The sequence below is a fragment of the Ascaphus truei genome, chromosome 5 (genome assembly GCF_040206685.1).
Source record: "Ascaphus truei isolate aAscTru1 chromosome 5, aAscTru1.hap1, whole genome shotgun sequence".
NCBI classification, from domain to species: Eukaryota; Metazoa; Chordata; class Amphibia; order Anura; family Ascaphidae; genus Ascaphus; species Ascaphus truei.
The window spans coordinates 277,723,803-277,748,622 of NC_134487.1; the positions used below are offsets into that span (position 1 = coordinate 277,723,803).

The following is a 24,820-nucleotide window of genomic DNA, read 5'->3' on the forward strand; positions in this document are numbered from 1 at the left end:
AAAAACAACAAAGTCTTGCGCAGGCTTCTCTAGCTGCAAAAATATTCAATCAGGGATTTCCACGGATGCTGCCCCCATAGAACTGTTGATGAGTCAAAGCAGATGGGCGAAGAAATCAACTGTATAGATACAGTAAACTAGGGTGGAATTCCCGTAAATACCACCAGAGCTTCTGTGTATGACAGCCACAGGGGGGAACTAGGACAATTTTGAAGCAGAGAAAGTCTGCTTTGATTCTCTGCACCACTTTTGATGCATACAGTAATTGCGTTAGATGTAGAGCATAATTTGATTATCTCATTATAATATGTGCATGTAACTCACTCCTCCTGTTGTCGCTCCACCAATCGCAAGCTGGTGCACACAGGGCAAAAAATTAGCAAAGACCTTGGTACATTGATGCACGATGAAAATTATGCTTTTTGCTCCAATATTGCCTTAGTTCATAGACCCTAAAGAGAAAGACATACTGTACATATAGGGAAATACAGAAGGAGACAAACAGAGACACGCAGAGACACAAAGGGGAAAGACAAAAGAGACATACAAGAAGAGACAGTGGGAGTTGCAGTTTGTTATTTACTTAGAAAAAGTGGTCGAAACTCAGCTTTGTATCTCTTTATAGGAAGAGAGAGAGAATGGTGCTAGTGCTGGTACATGTTTTTTTGCAATATAGCAATAGTTTTGCAGCAGCGATATTTGGATAGATAGCCCCTTGCTACAAATGTTGTAAATCTAGCTGTACCAAATCTAACCTTACTGTCTCCTATAAATCACATATCAATGTACAGCCTCATTTGTGCTCTGTATAGGTAGGTTACAGTAGATCGTAAGAAAGACGCAACAGAAGGTTTGATTTGTATATTATGGGAATACTTTATCAAAGTCTCGTGGCTGTGATATTGAAGTTAAAAGTGTTGCAAAAATCACCATCAAATGTATTAAAGCACATCAATACATGGATATATGATTCAGCAAATTTGTTTAATCCTTCAAGGCGGCAAACCAAGCGAGCGAATTTTTTTTTTGCCATAAGATTGTAGCAGGGGGTCTCCGAAGCTGAACCCCATTCATTTCAACTCTGGGGAGCCCCTGCTTCCAGAGATCTTACCTCCATAGTAGGTGCCGCTGGCCACTCCGCTCGACTAGCAGGGATAATGTAATGGGCGCTTTTCAAAGCTCCGGCGCCCTGCGGGCCAATAGAAAGCCTTGACGTTATCCGGTACGGCTTTCTATTGTCCCGCGTGACACCGAAGCTTTGAAAAACAGAGAGATACCAGCACCTACTATGAAGGTAAATATCTCCGGAAGCACGGGCTTCCGGAGCTGAAATTTATGGGGTTCAGCCCCGGGGACCCCATGCTTCAATCCAATAGGAACATAAATTGCAAAAAAAAAACGAAAAAAATCACTGCCTTGGCTTGTTCCTTTAATAGCCCAATGACTATAGTGCAAGTTGGAAGTCTGCAGGGCTAGCCACCCAGTCCTTGGGTTTAGAAGTAACAGTTTGCTATCAGCATGGGAAATCATGAGTGCAAAACAAGTTAACAATGTTAAAAAAAAGAGCAATGCTTTCAAAAAGTTCTACATTATATCCAACCATTTTTCTACATTTAAATTAAGACATAATAAGACGTTATAATAAGTTAATTTGAATATATTATAATAGGCTGCGTTGCATGTGGGTTCTCTGAGACTTGTAATGTTTTCTTAAGTATCTTCTCTCCCTGGAGTCTTGTGAGTCAGACAGTATATCTCAATTCAAGTAGTTTGTTTGCTTCAGTCCCTAATGGATACATCCAATCACAGCTGTCTTTGGAACAAAATATGGACCATAAATAAATAAATTTGTAGCTTTGGTTTTGTTAATCCAAGCCACAGTTTAGCTTCTTTATAGTTGCCTTCCTTAACAGAATCCTGTCAATGAGGCTCACTCTTATCAGGTTCACAATACAGCTGAACCCCATTATAACGCGGTGCTTGGTGTCCACATAATGCGACCGCGTTATAATGGGGATCGCAGGGGAAAAAATGGCCACCGCGATCAGGTGTTCTGCATCGGCCGGAGGGGGAGTGCTGGGATTACTCTCCCAGCTGTCCCAGACCACCATGCTGCCCCCATTAGGCCCACTCTCTCCTGCCCCTATAATATCTCCCTGTTGGAGCCTGCGGCCCGAGACCTCACCTGAGCCGGGCTGTCTCACATAGTGGCCCAGCCTGGGTTACCCTGGGGGAGGGAGGAGGAGTAAGCAGGACGAGGCTTTAGTGGGAGAGAGAGACAGGAAGTGCCAGATCCTAAAGACAGGTCGGCCCGGGTGTGTGTGGGGGTGTGTATGTGTGTATGTGTGTGTGTGCGTGTGCTTAGCTTTTTTTAAATGGGAGCCACGCTCCTTCAGCTTTTTGTGCACTCTGCAAATCCCTCTGCTTAGTGTCTGAAGTACAGAGAACGTACAGACACTTTGGGACCAAGAGCAAAATAGCTAAGACCTTAGTGATTGTATAGGCAGTATCTGTACATGACAATATACAGTGCATAGTACAGGCATTTTATCTGAATAGGAAGCGGACCCGCAGGGCTGAGTTAGAGGTATAAGATCACCGACCAGAGCCAGGGGACAGAGTCCCGTTAGAGTAGTCGTGATCCAGGCAGAGGTCAAGGCAGGCAGCAAAGGTGCAAGTCCGGGTATAGGCTGGGATCGAGGCAGACGGCACAGGAGCAGTGGTCGGGTAACAGGCTGAGGTCGGCAACAGGGAATCCAAAAGAACAGGGAGGGCTCAGGAACAGGACAGGCTCAGGAATCAGAATACAAGGGACCCAGACACACGGGGAAATGCATACAATGCTCAGGCAGGGGCTGGGAGTCACTGACAGCTATTTAAGCCTGTGAAAAGCGTAAATAAAAAACACAGTCTGAGGTTATTTTGAAACAGAATAACACGTGAATTTATTCAAGTCAAGTGCACAACGGAGACAGCTTCAAAACAAAAGCTCTCTAAACAATAACACGATATGCCATATATTTATACCCTAAATCCTAAAGCTCCACCCCTTTATGGGGGGGCTTGCACGTCACTAAACATTACCTCATTTTGTAACACATAACAATACTAAAGCTGATGTCATTTTGTAATACATAACAATACTGGATAACTGTCTGTCAGCTAAAAACCATTCTGGGGTTAAATGGGATGTGCCTATCCTACCACCTGGCATTTGTGTGAGAACTAGTTTCACTGCGAGAATCTAAGTTTATCTCATGGGTTCTCATAACTTTTAGCCTGTTTACTCTTTTAATTTGAAGCTGATTGGATGAGGAAGAGTCAATAAATTTAGCTAGGAGCGAAAAAATTCCATTCTCTGCTTCACACATTTGTTTATACAGAAATGAAACACAGAAATTAGACTCACAAAGACAAGACAAGATGGCGGATTGAAATATTCACACAAAATGGCTTCATCCTAAATGCTGTTATGTTGTTATGCCAGACCCCCTAATGTCTCAACTTTGTCAGTCCCTCCTCTGATTCTTTAAAACATTGTTTTTGAGAATTATTGGTATGATTTTAGTCCAGAAACACGTTGGGAGGCACAAGGGTGCTCCATCATTTCATAATGCTGCCTGAGGGTATAGGACAGTGCACGAGGGTGCCTGCCAAATGTAGTCATAGTCTCGTAGTATGGCGTTATAGCCAAATTCTTTTCCAGAGTTAGAACATTGTACTTGGCATCTTCTTTCTTCAAGGGACTGCTGTAGATTGGTTCTGCAAACAATGGCATTATGTCTGCAGATGGGGTTGCATATTTGTGGATCATGCCTTTGACAAACGTAACACAAACATAGATGACAACGAGTATCACAATCACACACATTGCTGCATTCAAAAATTTCGCTCCTAGTGATCCTACCAATCCAGTCAGCCCCAAAGGGTCCCAGTCTGTGTCACCTTCCTTACTAAGTCTTTCTTGAATTTCTCCTATCTTATCTAACTCATGTTGTACCTTGCCACTCTGATCTTGGATGAAAACACAACATTGTTCTTTAATTAGGGCACATACACCTCCTTTTGATGCTAAAATGTAATCTAAAGCCATTCTGTTTTGTAAGGCCATAAGCCTGATCTGAACCTGTTCTTGGTTTAATGATGAAATTAAAAACTGCAAAATTAAGGCCACATTTTTCCTGTAAATTGTTATCTGACTGAACATACATTTTTACACAGGTTTCATTGTTTGGTGGAGACACTTGACCCATAAATTGATTCTTGTTCCTAGTGTGTGATACACCCTTTAAAGAGGTTCCCTTAAAAAATGGGAAAATACAGAAATTATACACATAATACTAAACACCTTATTTTATGCAAGCAACCTTTCTTTGGGTATGCAGTTGCTAGATAAAGGATATGGCATCTATCTCTATCATCATATATTTTCAGCTATTACTGAGAATTGAAGGGGTTTGGTATCTGTGGAAGCGAAATGCATGATCCTCACCCCTGCACGCATTATATACATCATTCACTCAGAATATCAGAACAGACAATGTCTGCGATGGTCAACATGGCTGACTTATGATCCTTTCCTTGTGGCTGACACACCCCCTGGGTGACCCCCTCCTCTCGGTGGAGGTGCAACACACTTCTGGATCAAAGTTTTGCTGCATATGACACATACATAGAGAGTGATGAGTACTGCCAAAACACATACAAGAGCTTTCACAAGCCACGCTTCCAGGAAACCAATCCTCCCATCAAGGCTCAATTGTACATACACCTTAAATTTCTAACTTAAACACACTCTAAAGAATAAAAAATATTGAGTCTCTGAAAAATAAAATGTTCTGATAGAAATCAGAAATATTGAGTCTCTGAAAAAATAGAATGTTTTGAGTCTTTGAAAAAATGAAATGTTCCTGATAAGATCAGGTCTCTGCCTGGTATCTTATTTTCCTCGTTGGTTAACGGTCAAAGTTTATGTCTCTTCAAAACGTTAACTTGATGCGGCTGTGCTTTAGGTGACTTTGGTCTTTGGTGGAGCTGGAATGAGCTTTACTGTACTTTGGGTCCAGGGAAAGAAATCTGCCACTTTAATTGCTGTATTGGTGGTTAGTATGGGCCCTTTCATCTGGGATGAAGAGCATGCTTGTTTAGGAACTACTTGACCTTTAACTTCGTCTCGTGTAGGTGCACTTTTATCATACCTTATGCCTAGCGAGACTCAAAAAATGTATTAGTGGCATACAATACTTATTAATTGATTTATTACCAATAGATGGTCCTTAATTTGTTCCTTTGAACTACTGATAGTCATAAGTTATCCCATAAGTGTCCCATAGGGAGATAATTTATACCTAGGAACAAATTCTTGTATCAATGTGTTTACTACTGTCTTAACATCCGCATATAGACAGAGGTATCTCCTATTAATGCTCCTCATATTTAAAACTAAGCAGCTAATGTGGACTTTACTGTACTACAATCTAAGTTCCTAAGGCTTTGTGCCTCAGTCATTGTCAAACCAATTGCTTCCATAATCAACTCTATCCTGTCTACAGGCCATATCCCTAAGACCTGGAAAACTACCAGAGCTGTCCCAATCTTCAAAAGTGGGGACAAAAACACTGTCTCAAACTACAGACCAATCTCTCTTCTCCCCATACACACTTGCTCTCATTCATGCCTCACTGTCATCTCCTCCGATGCAAATGGTATCAACCTTTTCATAAAATACTAACTAACCTTAAAACTTGCCCCACAAATTAAGCATCCCAATAGCCTGCACTCATGGCTATTATTCCACACACAGTCACTCCCACCACCCATTGTGGCCAAGCACTGCTATCTACAGCACTTATTCCCTCACCTACTACCTCTGTAAATTCCCCTCAAACCTTAGATTGTAAGCTCTTAAGGGCAGGGATTTCCTTTCCTATGGTCTGATTTTGATGCACTTACTATTCTATCATAATTCCCTCTACTGTATTCTTTCTGAAGTGCTGAGTACATTTTTGATGCTATATATATAAATAAAGTCATAATAGACTACAATACTATCCAAAGTCATGGTCAAAAATGTGTTCACTCCCAATTAAACAATTACTATACTAAGACAAATGCCCCTAGCCAATTCTAGTCTGGCCTCCACCCCAAACACTCCATTGTAACTATTCTACTAAAAATGTGAAATGCCTTGCAAATAATGTATACCCTGCTCACTTCTGTAACTCTATTTGTAAATATGTATCACCTGTCCTTTAACTCTTGTGACAAACGGCTTACTCCGGGGCTCCGTCGTTTGTCCGGGACTGTTTAGAACACGGTCTTTTAGGGTAGGTTAAATGATGAGGCGTCACGTACTGTTCCTTTAAACAGGCTATGCCTGGTTTATTCAGTCCCAGGCACTGAGACTGCCACAGTGCATACAACAGAAAACAGATCAAAACAAAAGCTGCTCACCTGAGCGATAACTTAACTTAGATATCCCTGACTCAGGGTTGGAAGTGGCTTTTCCACTTCCAACAACAAAACACGGTACTTTTGCAGTCTTACACAAATGAACAGAAAGATTGAACCTGTTTGGGGAAGAGGCTTCTCCCCTCTGTAGTTCAGCAGCCCTCCAGCCTCCTGGCTCTTGTGGGGAGAGACCAGAGCAAACAGGAAATCAGTCTTTCATACCTGATTCCTAATTAGCATGACAGGTGACAGAAATCAGGCAGCAGACAAACTCTGGTCTGGATCTCTCATCCCTCAGTTCCAGCGCTTGCCAAACTGTGGGATGGAGTGTATGTATTATAAGGCTGCACTCCCAGGCCAAACAGGATAGAAACTGTCTAGTATCCTGGGAGCCCTATATACGGAATTTATTACCATCCCCTGGTTTCTGTCACATATCCTCCCCCCCAGCTCAGACCTCGAGGGATGAGCGACCATGGATATTAGGGAGTGCATCCTTGACAACCCGTCAGCATTGCCATGTTTGTGCCCTGACCTGTGTTCCACAGAAAATTTAAAGGGTTGTAGGCTTAGGAACCACCTGGTCACTCTAGCATTCTTTTCCCTGTTTTGACACATCCAGGTAAGGGGTGCATGATCTGTGACCAACCGGAATTTTCTCCCCAACAGGTAGTATTTGAGCGTCTCTACAGCCCACTTTATTGCGAGACACTCTTTCTCTACTATGGAGTAATTTTTCTCCTGGGGATTTAGTTTCCTACTTAAATAAAGGATGGGGTGCTCCTCACCTTGAGACTCCTGGGAGAGTACCGCCCCCAGCCCTACCTCAGATGCGTCGGTTTGGACTACGAACTCTTTGGAGAAGTCAGGTGTGACCAACACTGGTTGGGCACAGAGAGCTTCTTTCAGGCTTCTAAAGGCCTGTTCGGTTTCGGGGGACCACTTTACCATTAGCGGTCCTCTTGCTTTTGTGAGGTCAGTTAGTGGGGTTGCCTTAGTTGCAAAATTGGGAATAAACCTTCTATAGTACCCAATTAACCCCAAAAAGGTCCTTACTTGTTTTTTTGTAACTGGCCTTGGCCAATTTTGTATCGCCTCCACTTTGAGTGTTTGGGGTTTGAGTAAACCTCTGCCAATAGAATATCCCAGATACTTGGCCTCCTCCAGACCAATAGTGCATTTAGCGGGGTTAGCAGTTAGTCCAGCAGACCGGACTGCGTCAAGCACAGCTTGGACCTTTGGAAGGTGGGATTGCCAATCTTCACTATGGATTACCACATCATCCAGGTAGGCGGCAGCATACCGAGCGTGTGGTTTTAAAATTTTATCCATCATTCTTTGGAATGTGGCGGGAGCTCCATGTAAGCCAAAAGGCAACACCTTATACTGAAAGAGGCCGTCTGGGGTTGAGAAGGCTGTCTTTTCTTTTGCCCTTTCTGTGAGGGGAACCTGCCAGTACCCTTTTGTTAGGTCTAGGGTTGTGAGATATCGGGCTTTGCCCAGTCTCTCTACAAGTTCATCTACCCTGGGCATAGGATAAGTATCAAATTTTGACACCGCGTTTAGTTTCCGGTAGTCATTACAAAACCTTGTTGTACCATCTGGCTTTGGGACTAAGACTATAGGGCTGTTCCACCCACTTTGGGATTCCTCAATTACACCTAGTTTTAGCATTTTTTTAACCTCTAAACTTATAGCCTTTCTTTTGGCCTCTGGGATTCGGTACGGTTTAAGGTTAACTCGAACCCCCGGTTCAGAGACTAGGGGCCTCATGCAGTAAGCGACGATTATGTGAAATCGGCAAGCTTATCGATTAGTCATGTTATTGGCGTTTTTCCCTCTCCGTATGCAGTAAGTGCCGAATACATTCAAAATCAACCAGAAAACAAATCCGCCCACTCTCACGATGATGAGCCGATCACACACAGGTGTATCGGCGTGCGTGGCGGGGTGCTGTTAGGTTGCACAATCACAAATCTTGCTGAATCAGGCGAAACAAGCATGTTTTTGATTGCGCGCCATATTTAAAGGCAACGTGTACTGCTAATCATTCTCTGTGTTGTTGGGAGTGAGAGAGAGAGAGAGACGCACAGAGCTGGACGATTGAAGATTTGCATATTGACTGAGAGACTTGTTGTGTATTGGGTGAGCTTTGTCCTTTGTTGTTTTGTTTACATCTTTGTCTTGTTTTATATGTGGAAGTGGGTCGTGTGATTGCCTGTACATATCTTGTATGTTTTTTTTGAGTGCTGGAAGTATGCCCGCAAAGCGTGGGAAGAGTGATGCTGGTGGGAGTGGGAGTGCTACTCGTGGGAGTACGCGTCGGAGTGAACGTACTGTTCAGGGGAGTGATGTTGCTGGTGCACCGAGTGGTGTTGCTGGGAGTGGGAGTGCTGTTGCTGGGAGTGGGAGTGCTGTTGCTGGGAGTGTGAGTGCTGTTGCTGGGAGTGGGAGTGCTGTTGCTGGGAGTGGGAGTGCTGTTGCTGGGAGTGGGAGTGCTGTTGCTGGGAGTGGGAGTGCTGTTGCTGGGAGTGGGAGTGCTGTTGCTGGGAGTGGGAGTGCTGGTGCTAGGAGTGTGAGTGCTGGTGCTAGGAGTGTGAGTGCTGGTGCTAGGAGTGTGAGTGCTGGTGCTAGGAGTGGGAGTGCTGGTGCTGGGAGTGCTGCTGGTGGCGCAGTTGCTGATGGGGTGTCTGGTGGTGGCGTGCTTGCTGGTGGCCAGCTTTTGGAGGCTCTTCCATTGGAAGAAGGAGAGTCCAGTCAGCACCAGCCAAGCTCTGACCCTAAACCTGCTCGGAAAAAACGTGTGGAGAAGCCACGTAATCCTCGCTTCAATGACCAGGAAAATAGGGCTCTTGTCACTGGCATTCTGGAGCACTATGACAGTCTCTATGGACATTTAGTAGGTAAGTGTAACTTTACATTTATTATTCAAATACATGTGATCCTAGGTCATCTGAGTTTTGTTCATATGCAAATATGGGTACACAATATCTTTCTATGTTCATTAGTGTGGAAACACAGCTTTTTATCATGCCTTACAAGGACAAATAAACACAGGCGGTCAATTTGCCAGAACTGCATACAATATGAATGCAACCTTGCTTACATGTATAGGTTTAGTAGTGAATGCTCATGTGCTGCACATATTACACATAAAACAGCATGTTTGCTATCTCTTGGAACAGCTAGCAGTGTAGGAAACTGGTGCTTATATTATTATTAATTTACCTCATATCTTTTATATGTTTTTCAAGGGCGGACAAGTGCAGCAAGCAAAAAAGAAATGTGGGACACAATAGTCATTGGTGTCAATGCCTGTGGGAATAGTGTCAGGGACAAGTATCATTGTCGGAAAAGATTTGATGATATTAGGTCCAAATTGAAAAAGAAAATACAAGACCAACGCGTGCATGCTACTGGCACTGGAGGTGGGCCCACACCACAACGTCTCATATTGACTCCATTGGAGGAGCTGCTTCGGCCAAAATTACTTACCGTCGTCGTGGAAGGCTTGGCTGGTGACCGTGACATTGGAATTTATCCGTCACAATTTCCAGCAGGTGATAAATATTACTGTACTAGGCGTGTCGTTGCTTACAGTTATTTTGCATATTTACACTGCTTTTTATACTGTCTTCACAATATAAGCATACCTGCATCTATATATGTATATGTCTGATTCTGTATATATATATCTCAAAATAGACATATATGTAGTAGTCCTACTAAAAGCAGTAACTAATATAGCACGTGCCATTGCGTGCTCATTTACATGTGAATTCCCAAAATGCATAGCTGCAGTGGAAGCAATTGATGGTGGGCGAAGATGGGGAACAACAGGGTAGTACACATGTGTAACACATGTTCATGAGAAATTATTAGTAGCTACAGGTACAGAACAGAAATATGTATCATATTATTGTGTATTTTATTGATTTTACTCCGACAAACATGACATTACTGCCTATTTTAAGCATGCATCAAAGAAATTGCATGTAACGGCCTACAAACATCACTGGCACTAACACATCTATAGTTGCTTATGAAAAGGTCCATTTTTGCTTTATGTCATATACAGACAGCATAATGAGGCACACGTATCATATGTTATGTCATTGTTTTCATAACTTAAACACTGCAGATGACTACTTAGCTCATCTACCATTGTGTTAAAGCAGCTGCAATTAATATCTCATCACAGCATACACTTCAACAGAGGGGGTGGGGTTCAGCACACACACTAATTACAGCCTCATTTCACGGTCAACTTAGTTCAGACCATTTGCACCTGTTTCAAGTCATTGAAAGGTGTGGCTGATTAGGCTTTTTGGGGAAGGGAATACCTTTCTTACAACCTGAATAGCACAACTGAAGTTAATCACACTCATTTGAAAGCTTAACTCTAGCTACTAAATGCCCCAACAACTCATTACTTATCAAAGCGTACGTCACACATTAGTTCACTCATATCTATAGTTGAACTACTATGAAAGACACATTATCACACACTGCATGTGTTGTCTTGTTGAGTCACAGCCACATTCAGGTGTGCCACATCTTCGATTAATGTACCACACATATCCTCTACCAAAAACAACACTTTTTGCAATATGACCACCTTCATGATAACCATTGTGAATGGTCATCTCATGATAGTTATGTACATTATGATACTGATATCACTACACAACATATGATTTTTATGTACTCATTTAATCTATTTATCCTCACGCATTACTGCAGAAACATAGTATGTTGTATGTTAGGGAACTCAAAAATTCTAAGTACACAGGCATGTACAGTGTTATTACAACTATTTATGTTCACTTTCACACACATTTTCGGTTAAGGAACTGATGTTGTTAGTTAATCATAAATACAGAACATACAATAAGTGTTTGTTCAATATTTACACATGTAAATGTAAAACTTATGTTATTGTTATATATAGTTGCCCCTGGAGGACATGTGTCACCTGAGATGGAACAAGTGTCTTCACCTGGGTCAGCCAGCTCAACACTACTAGAAGGTGAGTGTATCATTTGCTGGCCATATAATATGTGCTCTTCTATATGTTATGTTGTCATGTGCATTATTTGTTTTGCACATCTTCTTTAAATAGGATTACTTAGTGTCAGTGAAAATTAAGTGTAAGGCAACATGTATTGTGTTAGTGATGTTAATTATCATGTAGGACTTCTGAGTTTAGAGCAACTTTTCATTCATTCATATTTCATACTGAGTCCAAACATTATTCGTAAGTCAAGGTAGTTTTTAATGAGGTTATAAAACGTATGCTAACATGTTAGGTGTTACTTAGGACACAGTACAATTACATAGTAACACAGCAAACATTAACATGCCATTTAATAATGTGTACATTTCTTTTTAGAACATCATGGTGATGAGGATGATGAGTATGATGAGGATGACGCCACAGAAGAGACTGAAATACAATCATGTGACCATGAAGAGGTGCCAATAGAAACTGTTGTACCGCCAAATCGTCCATCAACTTCCACATACGATGCAATTGTAGCTTCAGAGGGAAAAATAGTGGACGCAGAAAATCGTCGCCATTCAGACATGATGACAGTGCTGGAAAGGATGATTGGACTGCAGGAAGAAACAGTATCACAATTGGCACATCTCCACAGAGTCTTCATTGAAGTGCCTAAACAGTTGCAAAAAATCAACACCTCATTCGAAGCATTAGTTGTTCAGCAAACACAAGCTAATTACTGGAGAATGACTAATGTACCACAATTCAACACCTCCCAGCCAGGATCTGTTCATGCAGGTCAGTTTTCACCACATTCATCTGATATTCATTCACCAGGCCCAAATGTTACCGGTCAAGTAGCAGACATTGCTGTGCAGGTTCCTGATGACATCCTACCGCTGCCATCTGTACAAATTCAGCAGCAGACACCTACAAAGGAGGCGACAAAAACAAAACAAGACACACATGAAACAGACCAACCATCACTTGTGCAGTGTCTACCAACTTGCTCACATGTGTCACTGGGCACAAGCCCTGTCCGTGAACAGTCACTACCCAAAAGCCCTGTAGGTGAGTCGCTGCCCAAAAGCCCTGTAGGTGAATCGCTGCCCAAAAGCCCTGTAGGTGAGTCGCTGCCCAAAAGCCCTGTAGGTGAATCGCTGCCCAAAAGCCCTGTAGGTGAATCGCTGCCCAAAAGCCCTGTAGGTGAATCACTGCCCAAAAGCCCTGTAGGTGAGTCACTGGCCACAAGCCCTGTAGGTGAGTCACTGGCCACAAGCCCCGTAGGTGAACAGTCACTGGCCACAAGCCCTGCCCGTGAAGTGCCAGAGGCCACTCAAAGTGGCTCTGTTGTGCCTAAAGTTGGTGGCAAAAGAAAAAGGAAAATTCAAGAGACAACAAGCAGGCCTGTTACTCGCTCGCAAAAGGAACAAAAAAAATAAATGTTATAATTCAGAAAATATGTCTTTGGCCTTGTTTTGTTGACTTCAGATTATCTAATTACTATTGTATGTATGCTGAAGACTGTGTTGTTTCCAAACTTTCAACTATGTTCTTGTACACGTGAAGTTTTGGAAATGTTAACACTCATAATTAATTGTGTTATAAATATTTATGTTGTAATCGTCTGTTCAGTAATGGTCCACCAGGAGCCAGTTGCTAAGTTTAGAGAAGCTGCCATTGACTTTGCAGCAAAACATTGCATTTGGGTGTGTTAATTGATGTAAGAATTGCATATGCATATTAGTCACATGCAATTATTAAAACACCTAAGTAAGTGCAAACATCTTTCTTGTACGTGTACAGCAGGATTATGTGTAAATTATTACTTACCTTTGCCTTGCTTGGCCATTGTAATTTTGTCCTTTAATCAGTTGTGTGTTCGTTTCTATAACATCTCAGAATGTATAATAATATATATACACACACACACACACACACACACACTGAGTGAGTGTGAGTGTGAGTGTGTGAGTGTGTATATGTATATATATATATATATATATATATATATATATATATATAGTACTATATAAACTGGTATACACAAACTAATACACTTCATGCTTCCTTGTGAAAACACTATTTTAATAATACAGGCCTAATGTTTGAGAAATATCCTAAGTATGAGACTCTAACAGTATTGTGCTTAAACAAATGTTTATTACTTAATTCAATCATGTTTCTCACCATTTAAATAGGTTTCATACAAGGTATACTTAATGCCATCAATGTTGTGTGTACTCCTGCAATATAAAAAAAAATAAAATATTATATATAAATATATATATATTTTTATAAGAGATATATTTATATATATATATATATATATATATATATATATATATATATATATATATATATATATATATATACACACGTATTTAAACTCATGCAGACAGGGAGTTAACCAGACTTTCACATACACACAGAAATGTAAGCGGGGAAAAAACATTTCTTTTTGCAGGTGTGTTTTTACTGATATGCCTGGCTAAGAAATATTTTCACACACTGGTCTTTGTTAGTTTTCAAAAAAACACTATGTGAACGCATTCACAGTCTAGGGATGTTTTTCACAAACGAGATAAAAGAAGGAGAAATGTTTCTCCCACAGTCCCATATCACGAACCACAACTGTTAACCCAATTAGACAAACAAATCCAATTGGCGTTTGAAATAAGGAGTCAAAGTAGTTAGTTTTGTTGACCTTGACAAGGAAAAACAGGAGTTTGTTAGCCATTCAGCACATTCATTTTGATGAGCAAATAACACAGACCTGCACACAGCTTTTGTGCTACTCAGACATGGCTGATGAATTCGTTAACAATATTAATCCCCTTTTAGGGTATAAGTACATGATCTGTGAAGCCATCTTGAACAGTCGCGGACAGAAAGCAAGCACACGCCAAATCGATGATTTCATTCGAGCAAAATATCCTTATTACCAAGACCGTAAGCATGCACGGAATTTTAATTCCTCAATAAGATTCACTTTATCAAGTAATGACTTTTTTGAACGTGACCAGGATAAGCTACAACACACCTATGGTTTCTGGAAGATTGCCCCGGAAAAACAATTTCTCCTGAAAGACGGCACTTATATTGTCGTGAAAGGCATATTTATTCCTAATGGCAATAGCAATGTATCCGCTACTACTGATCCGTTTGAATCGATACGTGCTGCAATATCTGCAGCCTCCATTCCTGAAACCCACATTATACAAGAACAAAAGTACTATGATTATGTACCAAGCCTTTCAGCTGAAATTGCATTGGAATGGGAACCGGAAGAAATGAACCTACCTCCCGACCAATTATTTGAAGAAAGCAGTGGCGATTCCTATGAGCGCATCCTGGAGGAGATATGTGCCATACTGGATTCAGCGGTTGGGTTAAGCGTGGATGAAAATGGCTTGCATTTCTGGAGCGACCAGTTGCAGCCAGGCGAAGAGTTAATTCTAGAAGAATGGTAAATATAACAATCGTTATGCGTTGACTCTGCGTTTAAATTTTTTTTTTTTTTGTAACCACCATTTTCACTTTCAATGCGTGGATACAGCGTAACATTGCAGACTGCATAACATGTAGCGATCACAAACAAATTGTTTCCTAATACAATATAGTAGGACCTGAAAGAGTAGTACACATTGCTGACGGAATAAATATACGTACTTTCCTATCCCTTTAAACATATTAGCAACATTTTACCATTACTCTAACACATACCTGTTTTGTTATCATGCAACATCTACAACATTGAAAACCGGGTCCACCACGTATGACGTGGGACCCTTGTCATGGGCCAAGGCGTCCTTAAAAAGGATTAGTGATGTAAGTCCCGCCCCCAAGCGACGTGCGCGCCTCAAAGCCTATTGGCTGTCATGTTTTGTTATAGTAACGGTAACTGCAGTGTGTGATGCGTGCGGCTCAGTGTTTGTAGGCGTACCCTGGGCGTTAGCCGAATGTTAATTGAGTGGGAGGAGTGTTAGCGTGCGTTTCACGCTGGCTTAACATGACGTCACACGTATTGCATTTGCGCATTGTGTTATCGGCCGTGCTTTCTGTTCAAACACGTCTGTTTAAAAAGAATACAGATGTACTCGTTTAGAACGAATGTAGTTTCGTCTTCATTGTATTTGAAATAAAGATGTTATGTTTACTGGTATTTTCAACATGTATTGAACGCACAACGTACGCTTTGTTTTGCGCATGCGCTAACAGTTAGTGGAGCCAAGCGTGAAGTGCGTGCGCACACAAAGATGTGCGCGCACATCTTTCAGTATACAGGCAACGTTCACTTCTTATACATAGTTATGCCTGCTACAAATTTAAAGAAACATTACATACTGATGAACAGTTTTACTTCTAACATATAAGTGACTGACGTGTGTATCTACACAATCATATAGAGCTGCGTAACGCGTTGTCACGGATGCATATCTAGTAAGGTGCCATCTTTGACCATCATGTGTTTGCTGTATTTCAGAGATGTCGGGGAAGATACAATCGGATCAATGTATGATTTCAGAAGAGTCTACCTTTATATGAGATGATTGTGAGGAGGAGCCACCGACTACTATACTACATATGGAACTAATTTTATATTGCTTGCAGCGCTTATTAACAAACAATTAAAAATGTGATACCCTTATGCCTATATTGCATAAGCACTTAATTAACATAATGATGTTGCAAAAGAGTGCCTCATGAATTTTTATTGAGTGTTCTTTAATGACTACTAACATTTTATGACATGGTGTGTTTTATATATAACAACCATTCCCACTCTGCTAACACATTTGTGTATTCTAATATGTAATGGAACGTATGACTGTCGAAACTATGTAACAATAATAATAATAATATGAGCATGTTCATGTATAGGGCTGCTAGTTGTACGCAGCGATTTACAGACACATGTTTCAGCCTGAGGTCCCTGGCCCGTGGAACGTACAAATGTTTTTTTGCCGCATGAGGCACAGGGAGATAAAGTGACTTGGCCAAGGTCACAAGGAGCCCACACCGGGAATTGAACCAGACTCCCCTGCTTCAAACTATCAGTGCCAGTGTGTGTCTTTACTCAGTGAGCCACTCCTTCTCCCAATGTAAAGGACACTTACAACCAAGTAGCCATTTATTTTTAAAATCTCTTGTTACATGGGTATGTAGATAAAATGGTTTGGGACTGTAGCAAATAATGTTACTGGCCAGATGTTATGGTCCCCTCCAATGCATGATGTTCTGAATATGACATCACCATCATGTTATGAAGTACGTTTCTGTGTATATTTCATTAACCTAACTAACTATAGTTTACTGTGTTTATTAATCGTTTAGAAATACATAGTATAGTCAATATGATGATATAAGCTACCATAATAAAGCTGGTGTTATCATTTGTCGGTGTTATACATGGATCCTACACCAATTGATAGAGACACAAACAGTTGTCTTAAAAAGTGTGTCTATGCTAGTGATGAATGTGCTCCCGTAAGTAAACAAATAAGTACAGTTATCCCCTTTTCTCCAACCACCTCTATATTACATTAATGGAAATTATAAGGAAACATACATAAAATGTGATGAAATGTGAGTAATCATTTTGTAATACAATGCACATGAAAGCTCAAGAGTAGCTAAATGCATATACATGATACAGAAAGTACATATATGTAACATTTGTGTTTAAACCAATATGTTGGGTTTTTAGTTCCAATAATTATAGGAAGATTGAGGTAGCCACATCTTATGAGAGATGTCAGCAAATATACATACCATGATCAGTCATACTGGAGATATACCTATAATGCAAAGGAACAATATATAAATTGCAAACATTGACATGCCATCTTCAGTACCGTAAACAACACAGCAAAGTGTGTATTTGGTGTTAAATGTACAACACCATGTATATTTCATGACATTCAAAATGTAAATCAGCCTGGTGTACACATCATATGGATGTACATGTTACACTGCACCAATAACATTGTATGTAAGCATACTAGAAGCATGAATGATTATGGGCATAATATGTGTTTTGTCTTAGCATAAGGAATAACACAATGCTAAAATATTATTGCTTTGTTACCCAAGTTGTATTCACATACACACAACTAAAGTACAATTGAAGAGGGATTATATAACCTGTGCAACAATAACATACCGGTGCCACATCCCTTTGTGCACACAGCAGAGAAAAGAAAGGTGTGCAACCCATATTCATCTGTGTCCTAACAGAAGGTTATATAAAGAAACATTATTGTTAATATAACATAATTAAACTATAAAAGTAGTACTAGGAACATATGAGTTTGTACTTACAAGAAAAAAATGAATTGATGAGATTCTGTCGTGTCTGGCCACCACTGGCTGTTTGTTCATTTTCAGCAGCTACATGGGTGGGATGCTCGTCTACCAAAGCCTCAGCTAGGTCTGACTGTACATTGTGCCTGAGTGCAACATTGTGCAAAATGCAACAGGCAAGGATAATATCAGACACTTTTTGAGGCTTGTATAGAAGAGCCCCACCAGTTCTGTCCAGACACCTAAACCTGGTCTTGAGTAGGCCAAATGTCCTCTCTATAACAGATCTTGTAGATATATGGGCTGCATTGTACCTGTCCTCTGCTTCAGTTTGAGGGTTTAGCACCGGAGTCAAGAGCCACGGCCTAATTCCGTATCCTGAGTCACCTATAATGAATGGAGCACACATAAGCTGACATTAGTGATCAAATTGTACAATGCCAACATTCCTAAATCAACATGTGTTTTGTGTTAGAACATGTAAATATGTACTCACCCAGCAGCCAACCAGGTTCAAAATGTCCCTCTTCGAACGCATGGAAGACTGAAGAGTTCCTCAGGATAGAGGAATCGTGACTGGAACCAGGGAACTTGGGTACCACATGCATTATCCTCATCGTGGCATCACATACCACCTGTACATTGAGTGAATGGTAGTGCTTCCGATTGCGGTACACATGCTCACTCTGACTAGGTGCAATCAAAGCAACATGTGTGCAATCGATTGCACCCAGCACAGATGGTATCCCTGCTATATTATAAAAGCCAGTCCTGACTTCCAGCCACTCTGTTGCCTCTGTAGGAAAATGAATATAATTCCTAGCGCGTCTATTGAGTGCATAGAGAAACTGGGTCAAGGCCCGCGAGAATGTAGATTGCGAGACCCCGCCCACTATGCCCACAGTTGTCTGGTATGACGCGGAAGCAAGATAATGTAATGAGCACAGCATTTTAACAAGCCCAGGGACTGCACGACCTCTGGCTGTGAAAAAATCTAAATCCCCCCTTATCTCCTCATAAAGAGCTAAGATTGCTGCTGAACTCAAACGATAGCGACTTACAATCTCCTCCTCACTCATCCCATCTAACAGGGTTCTCTCCCTGTACAGACGCGGACGAGGCACAAGTTGTCTCCTCTGTCTTCTCCTCTGATCTCCTGTCCCTCTACCTGTCCCTCGGCCTGTCCCTCTCCCTGTCCCTGTCGTATCCGCGTCACTGTCACTGTCCCTCGGTGTGTCCCTACCTTGCCCTATATGATTCTCTTGATCATCAAGCATGTCATAGAAAAGAATGTTCCTGCGTCTCCTAAACATTCGCAACATTTTGAAATGAGTAGCTGTGAATGAGCAGGTAATGTGCGTCCTTTAAATAGGTATGTGATGATGTCAGGTGACATAGTAAAATGCAAGGTGTTACATTAACATAATAAAGTACTTCTGTGGCAAGCTGTGTGCACTTGTTGTTCTAAGTATTTGTTGTGTGTATTCTGCAGGGAATGATGATATTTGGCAATGATGTGACGTGAAGCTTTGTACAAAGATTGCTTGCAAATAAATAGTTGCATGTGCAATGCATGTAACACTTGTGAACGCAAGAGTCAGTCATGTAATGAGACAAAAAGGCTGAGATTGACGTGGGAAAAGTTTTGTGTAACATGTGTAATTATCCATGTTATTGTGACATGTTGGCAACAATGAATAGTCGTGTGCATATGCATGCATTTGTGTAAGGAGGATAGTTGGTATAGAATGAGTTTACAAGGTGTCCCAATGATGAATTACTGTACATGTGTGTATAAGTTAGGTTGAAGTGCTTGTAATGCAACGGTTACAATGTAAACATGCAATGTGATTGAGCGTCCAATAAGTGACGTCATGAAAATAGGGAGGACCCAAAAGTATATGTAAACATGAGAAGACAGATGTACATGAACGTTTAAAGATGCGTGTCACATTACAAGCATTGTGTAATGTAAAGGAAGATGAATATACTGTGTATGTGTGACATGTGTGACATGTGTGACATCATGTAAATAATTGTCGCTGAGTTGAGTAAAATGTGTGATATGATGTGAGGTTCTCCTTTAAGAGTGTAGTATAGTATTTTCCCTTGCCACATCATCACATGATGAGTAATGTGACCCGCAAATGCTGAAAACATGTAAAAGTCGAATGTTATGCAAATAAGACACGTCAGCTGTGACACAATGCAGGGAATGCCCCCACACTGTAATGCAAATCCCCCTTGTATTGTGAGCAATGAAACGTAAACAGTACTATACTGTTATACGTCCCCGCTCCATTGACTTCCATTGATGTACAGAAGATTTTTTTTTTCTAAGTGCCGTTCCGGCAGCCTTAGCGATCGTTCTCCCGTCCAAAATGCCAACTTTAGTTGGCGGGAGAAATCGGCCATAACATCTCAATTTCGTAGTGCCGATCAGCCCCGATAAGCTGTTTTTTTTTGTTGAATCCAGCCGATTTAAAAAAGTGGCGATCAGTGTCGAAAACAGGCTTATCGGCAGGCGACTGGCCATAACCAAATTATCGGCTCCGAAACCTGACGATATGAAGCACTTATCGGCGCTTACTGAATCTCAAACCCAATTTTGGCTATAACATGGCCATATTTCCCTTATCAACGCTTACTGCATGAGGCCCTAGGTCATGTTCAATTACGCTAGTTCTACCTGGCCGTATAGAGAAGATTTCTTTGTTTCTTCTCACTAAATTCTGAACCTCTCGTTTCTGATGAACAGACAGGGTTTCAGCTATGCTAACCTCTGGGTCAGTTTCTTGATTCTCTGACGGACCTGGGGGTACTAGGGTTAACAAGACTTCTCTATCTTTCCAGGGCTTGAGTAGGTTTATATGGTAAATTTGCTCAGGTTTCCTCCTACCTGGCTGTCTTACCTTATAATTTACTTCTCCCACTCTTTCCAAGACCTCATATGGCCCATGCCATTTAGCAAGGAATTTACTCTCCACGGTGGGAACCAGAACTAGTACCCTATCACCTGGAAAAAAAATTCTGACCCTAGCACCCTTATTATACGTATTCCTCTGTGCTTCTTGAGCTTTCTCCATGTGTTCCCTCACTATGGGTAGGACTGCAGCAATGCGGTCCTGCATCTGGGCAACATGCTCTATTACACTTCTGTAAGGGGTAACCTCGTGTTCCCAAGTCTCTTTGGCTATATCCAGTAAGCCCCTTGGGTGTCGGCCATACAATAGTTCAAATGGGGAGAAGCCTGTGGATGATTGGGGAACTTCCCTAATGGCAAATAACAGGTACGGTAACAAACAATCCCAGTTTTTCCCATCTTTATCAACCGCCCGCCGTAACATGCTCTTTAAGGTTTTATTGAACCTTTCCACTAAACCATCTGTTTGTGGATGATAGACTGAGGTTCTGAGATGCTTGATTTTTAGGAGTTTACATAGCTCTTTTGTTACTTGGGACATAAATGGTGTTCCCTGGTCAGATAGAATCTCTTTAGGAATCCCGACCCGGGAAAACAGAACTACTAACTCTTTTGCTATGTTTTTAGCAGAGGTGCTACGTAGGGGAACTGCCTCCGGATATCGGGTGGCATAATCTAATATTACCAATATATGCTGATGTCCCCTAGCAGACTTTATTAGGGGTCCTACTAGATCCATAGCAATCCGGTCAAATGGTACCTCTATTATGGGAAGGGGTACCAATGGGCTGCGGTACGCCTTGAACGGGGCGGTGATCTGACATTCTGGGCATGAGGAACAATAATTCGTAATTTCTGCCAGAACCCCAGGCCAATAGAAGCTTCGGAGAACCTTTTCTTTTGTCTTTTCCACCCCTAGGTGTCCCCCCAATGGATGACTATGTGCGAGGTGTAATACTACGTTACGGAATGTCCGTGGTACCAACAATTGTTTAGTTGTAACTGATTTCCTTTTATCAACCCGATATACTAGGTCGTTCTCTACCTCGAAGTAGGGGTAAGCAAGTGACCTATCTGGTTGGCCAGGAGTACTATTCTGGTCCCGTATATTTCCCCTTGCTACCGCTAATGTGGGGTCCTCCCACTGGGCCTTCTTAAAACTCCCAGGACTGACCTCTAGGTCAGCGAGGGTCTTATCCGGTTCTGGGTTGGTAAGTGTCTGCTCAACATCTTGATTTGGGGTATTCCCTACCAAAGTAGTGATGGGGAAGGGAATTTTACAGCACTCCTCCTTTTCCCCCTTCTTATTTGGGCCCTCGTCAAGCTCCATTTCTGAAAAAGGGAAAGGATTTGTTTCTTCTAATACTTCGTTATGGTCCGCTATTGAACTCTGGGCGCTGTTCTGAGCGGGGGACCACATTTTTAGAAAATGGGGAAAGTCGGTCCCTATTAACACATCATGTGCCAGTTTGGGTACAATACCCACCTTGAAATCTAAAGAACCAAACTCTGTTTCAAAAAAAACATCAACAGTGGAATATTCATGATTATCCCCATGTATACAACAAATTGCCACTCTTTGCGAACTGTTTCCCTGTTTCTTCTTAATGGGCAAGAGGTATTCGGACACTAGTGTGACCATGCTCCCAGAGTCAAGAAGTGCCCGAACCCTCTTACCATTAACCTTTACAAATGCCCACAGATGGTTATTCAAGGGGTCCTCTGGGCTAGGGCCCATACATTGGGACAACAGCGAATAATGTTCCACGCTGTTGCATTGCATGGGCTCATCATTTAGTGGGCAGATTTTTGCTGTGTGGCCCCTCTCATGACAATTTACACATTTAGGTACATAGTCTGTGTCCCACTTAGAGCCTTTTCCCGGCTCCCCATGTTGGCTATTGCCCTTAGTGTGCGAACCACTGTTGCTGGTGCTGCGTGAAGGTGGTCGCCGCTCTTCAGCACCCCTTAACCCCGGTACCCTTTTACCGTCTCTGGAAGAGTCCTGGAACCTCGGGTAGTGGGGTTGCTCCACGACTGTTTGTTGCGGGTGCTCTTCTGCTGCATTGTACCTTTCTACGAGGGCCACAAGCTCATCCGCATTGTGGGGGTCACTCCGACTGACCCAACGGCGTAAGGCAGAGGGAAGTTTCCTCAAGAACTGGTCCATGACCAACCGTTCCACGATGTGGCTGGCTGAGTTGATCTCGGGTTGTAGCCACTTCCGGGCGAGGTGGATGAGGTCATACATCTGGCTTCGGGTGGCTTTATCCATCGTGAAGGACCATGCGTGAAACCTTTGGGCACGAACAGCCGTGGTTACGCCGAGGCGGGCGAGGATCTCTAACTTCAATTTTGCATAGACGTTAGCTTCGGCTGGCTCTAGATCAAAGTAAGCCTTCTGGGGTTCGCCGCTTAGGAAGGGTGCGATTAGACCAGCCCACTCAGCTTCTGGCCATCCCTCTCTCTGCGCCGTGCGTTCAAACGTGAGAAGATAGGCTTCCACATCATCCGAGGGTCCCATCTTCTGAAGGTAGTGGCTTGCCCTGGTCATTTTCGGAACTGGGGCTGCCGCTGCCAGTGGAAGGTTACTGATAGTCCCCCTCAGGATCTCGAGTTCCTGCTGTAAGCCCTGAGCGAACCGCTGTTGCTCCTCTCTCAGCAAGCGGTTTGTCTCTTGCTGGTTTGCATTCGCGTTTTGCAGGGCTTCATTCGTCTGTTGCTGGTTTGCATTCGCCTGTTGCTGGTTTGCATTCGCCTGTTGCTGGTTTGCATTAATCTCTTGCTGGGCTATTAACAGCTGTTGCTGGATTTCATTCGCGTCTTTCTGGGCAGCGACATTGCGGCACCCACCACGTCTTCCATCTTGTTTGCAGAGGATGAAAAAAACTTTTTTTTTTTTTTTTTTTTTTTCTTTCAAAGTTCTTCAACCCGCAGACCCCCTAGTGCTCTGCCCGCATTCTCCACCATATGTGACAAACGGCTTACTCCGGGGCTCCGTCGTTTGTCCGGGACTGTTTAGAACACGGTCTTTTAGGGTAGGTTAAATGATGAGGCGTCACGTACTGTTCCTTTAAACAGGCTATGCCTGGTTTATTCAGTCCCAGGCACTGAGACTGCCACAGTGCATACAACAGAAAACAGATCAAAACAAAAGCTGCTCACCTGAGCGATAACTTAACTTAGATATCCCTGACTCAGGGTTGGAAGTGGCTTTTCCACTTCCAACAACAAAACACGGTACTTTTGCAGTCTTACACAAATGAACAGAAAGATTGAACCTGTTTGGGGAAGAGGCTTCTCCCCTCTGTAGTTCAGCAGCCCTCCAGCCTCCTGGCTCTTGTGGGGAGAGACCAGAGCAAACAGGAAATCAGTCTTTCATACCTGATTCCTAATTAGCATGACAGGTGACAGAAATCAGGCAGCAGACAAACTCTGGTCTGGATCTCTCATCCCTCAGTTCCAGCGCTTGCCAAACTGTGGGATGGAGTGTATGTATTATAAGGCTGCACTCCCAGGCCAAACAGGATAGAAACTGTCTAGTATCCTGGGAGCCCTATATACGGAATTTATTACCATCCCCTGGTTTCTGTCACACTCTATACCTAGAAAATATCCAAAAACGAGAGGTGACTCCCAATGCACCACATTGGCAAAACATTCTACAAATATTTTAACAATAACTACTGCTTATAATAAAATTGTACACCTATGGAAAAAATAAATGGTTAGAAGTTATAAAATACATCACATATTCATATAATAGTCAAATGCTTTTGTATAGGACTTCACACTAAATTTCTTGTAATATAATCTCTTTGCACAGTGCCGAACACACTGACAGCGTTATTATTTTTTAAAGACACTCAGAGAAAAAATTCAGAGCTTGTTTATCTTGGGCAATTTGCCAGCCCGGGCGTTTCGCCAAAAAAGACCTTGAAAGTGCAAAACAGATAACAAAACAGTTTCTCCGTCTTCTAAATATTAATTACTGGATTGAAACTTCAGCTCAAAGTTAAAAATGGAGCTCTCTACACAGCAATAAAACTGAAAAAATGTATGGCCTCTCAAAAATAAAAATATGGCCTCTCAAAAATAAAAAATATGACCTTTCAAAAATAAAAATATGGCCTCTCAAA

The 24,820-nt window shown here is 42.0% G+C and overlaps 2 protein-coding genes and 1 long non-coding RNA gene across 4 annotated transcripts in view; 2 read left to right on the plus strand and 1 right to left on the minus strand.

Annotated features, from left to right (window-relative positions):
* Positions 1–24,820, plus strand: part of ITK (IL2 inducible T cell kinase) — a 64,118-nt gene that overhangs the window by 14,285 nt on the left and 25,013 nt on the right. The gene's annotated exons all lie outside the window — the stretch shown is intronic.
* On the plus strand, positions 9,727–12,902 carry LOC142495990 (uncharacterized). Its single transcript, XM_075602186.1, has 3 exons — positions 9,727–10,010; positions 11,402–11,479; positions 11,843–12,902. The coding sequence occupies exons 1-3, from the start codon at positions 9,734–9,736 to the stop codon at positions 12,892–12,894; spliced, it is 1,407 nt and encodes a 468-aa protein (XP_075458301.1). The 5' UTR covers positions 9,727–9,733; the 3' UTR covers positions 12,895–12,902.
* On the minus strand, positions 11,718–17,329 carry LOC142495991 (uncharacterized). Its single transcript, XR_012801878.1, has 4 exons — positions 17,228–17,329; positions 14,756–14,910; positions 13,643–13,698; positions 11,718–12,382 (listed from the first exon to the last, which is right to left on the minus strand). It is a non-coding gene; the product is annotated as an uncharacterized LOC142495991 (long non-coding RNA).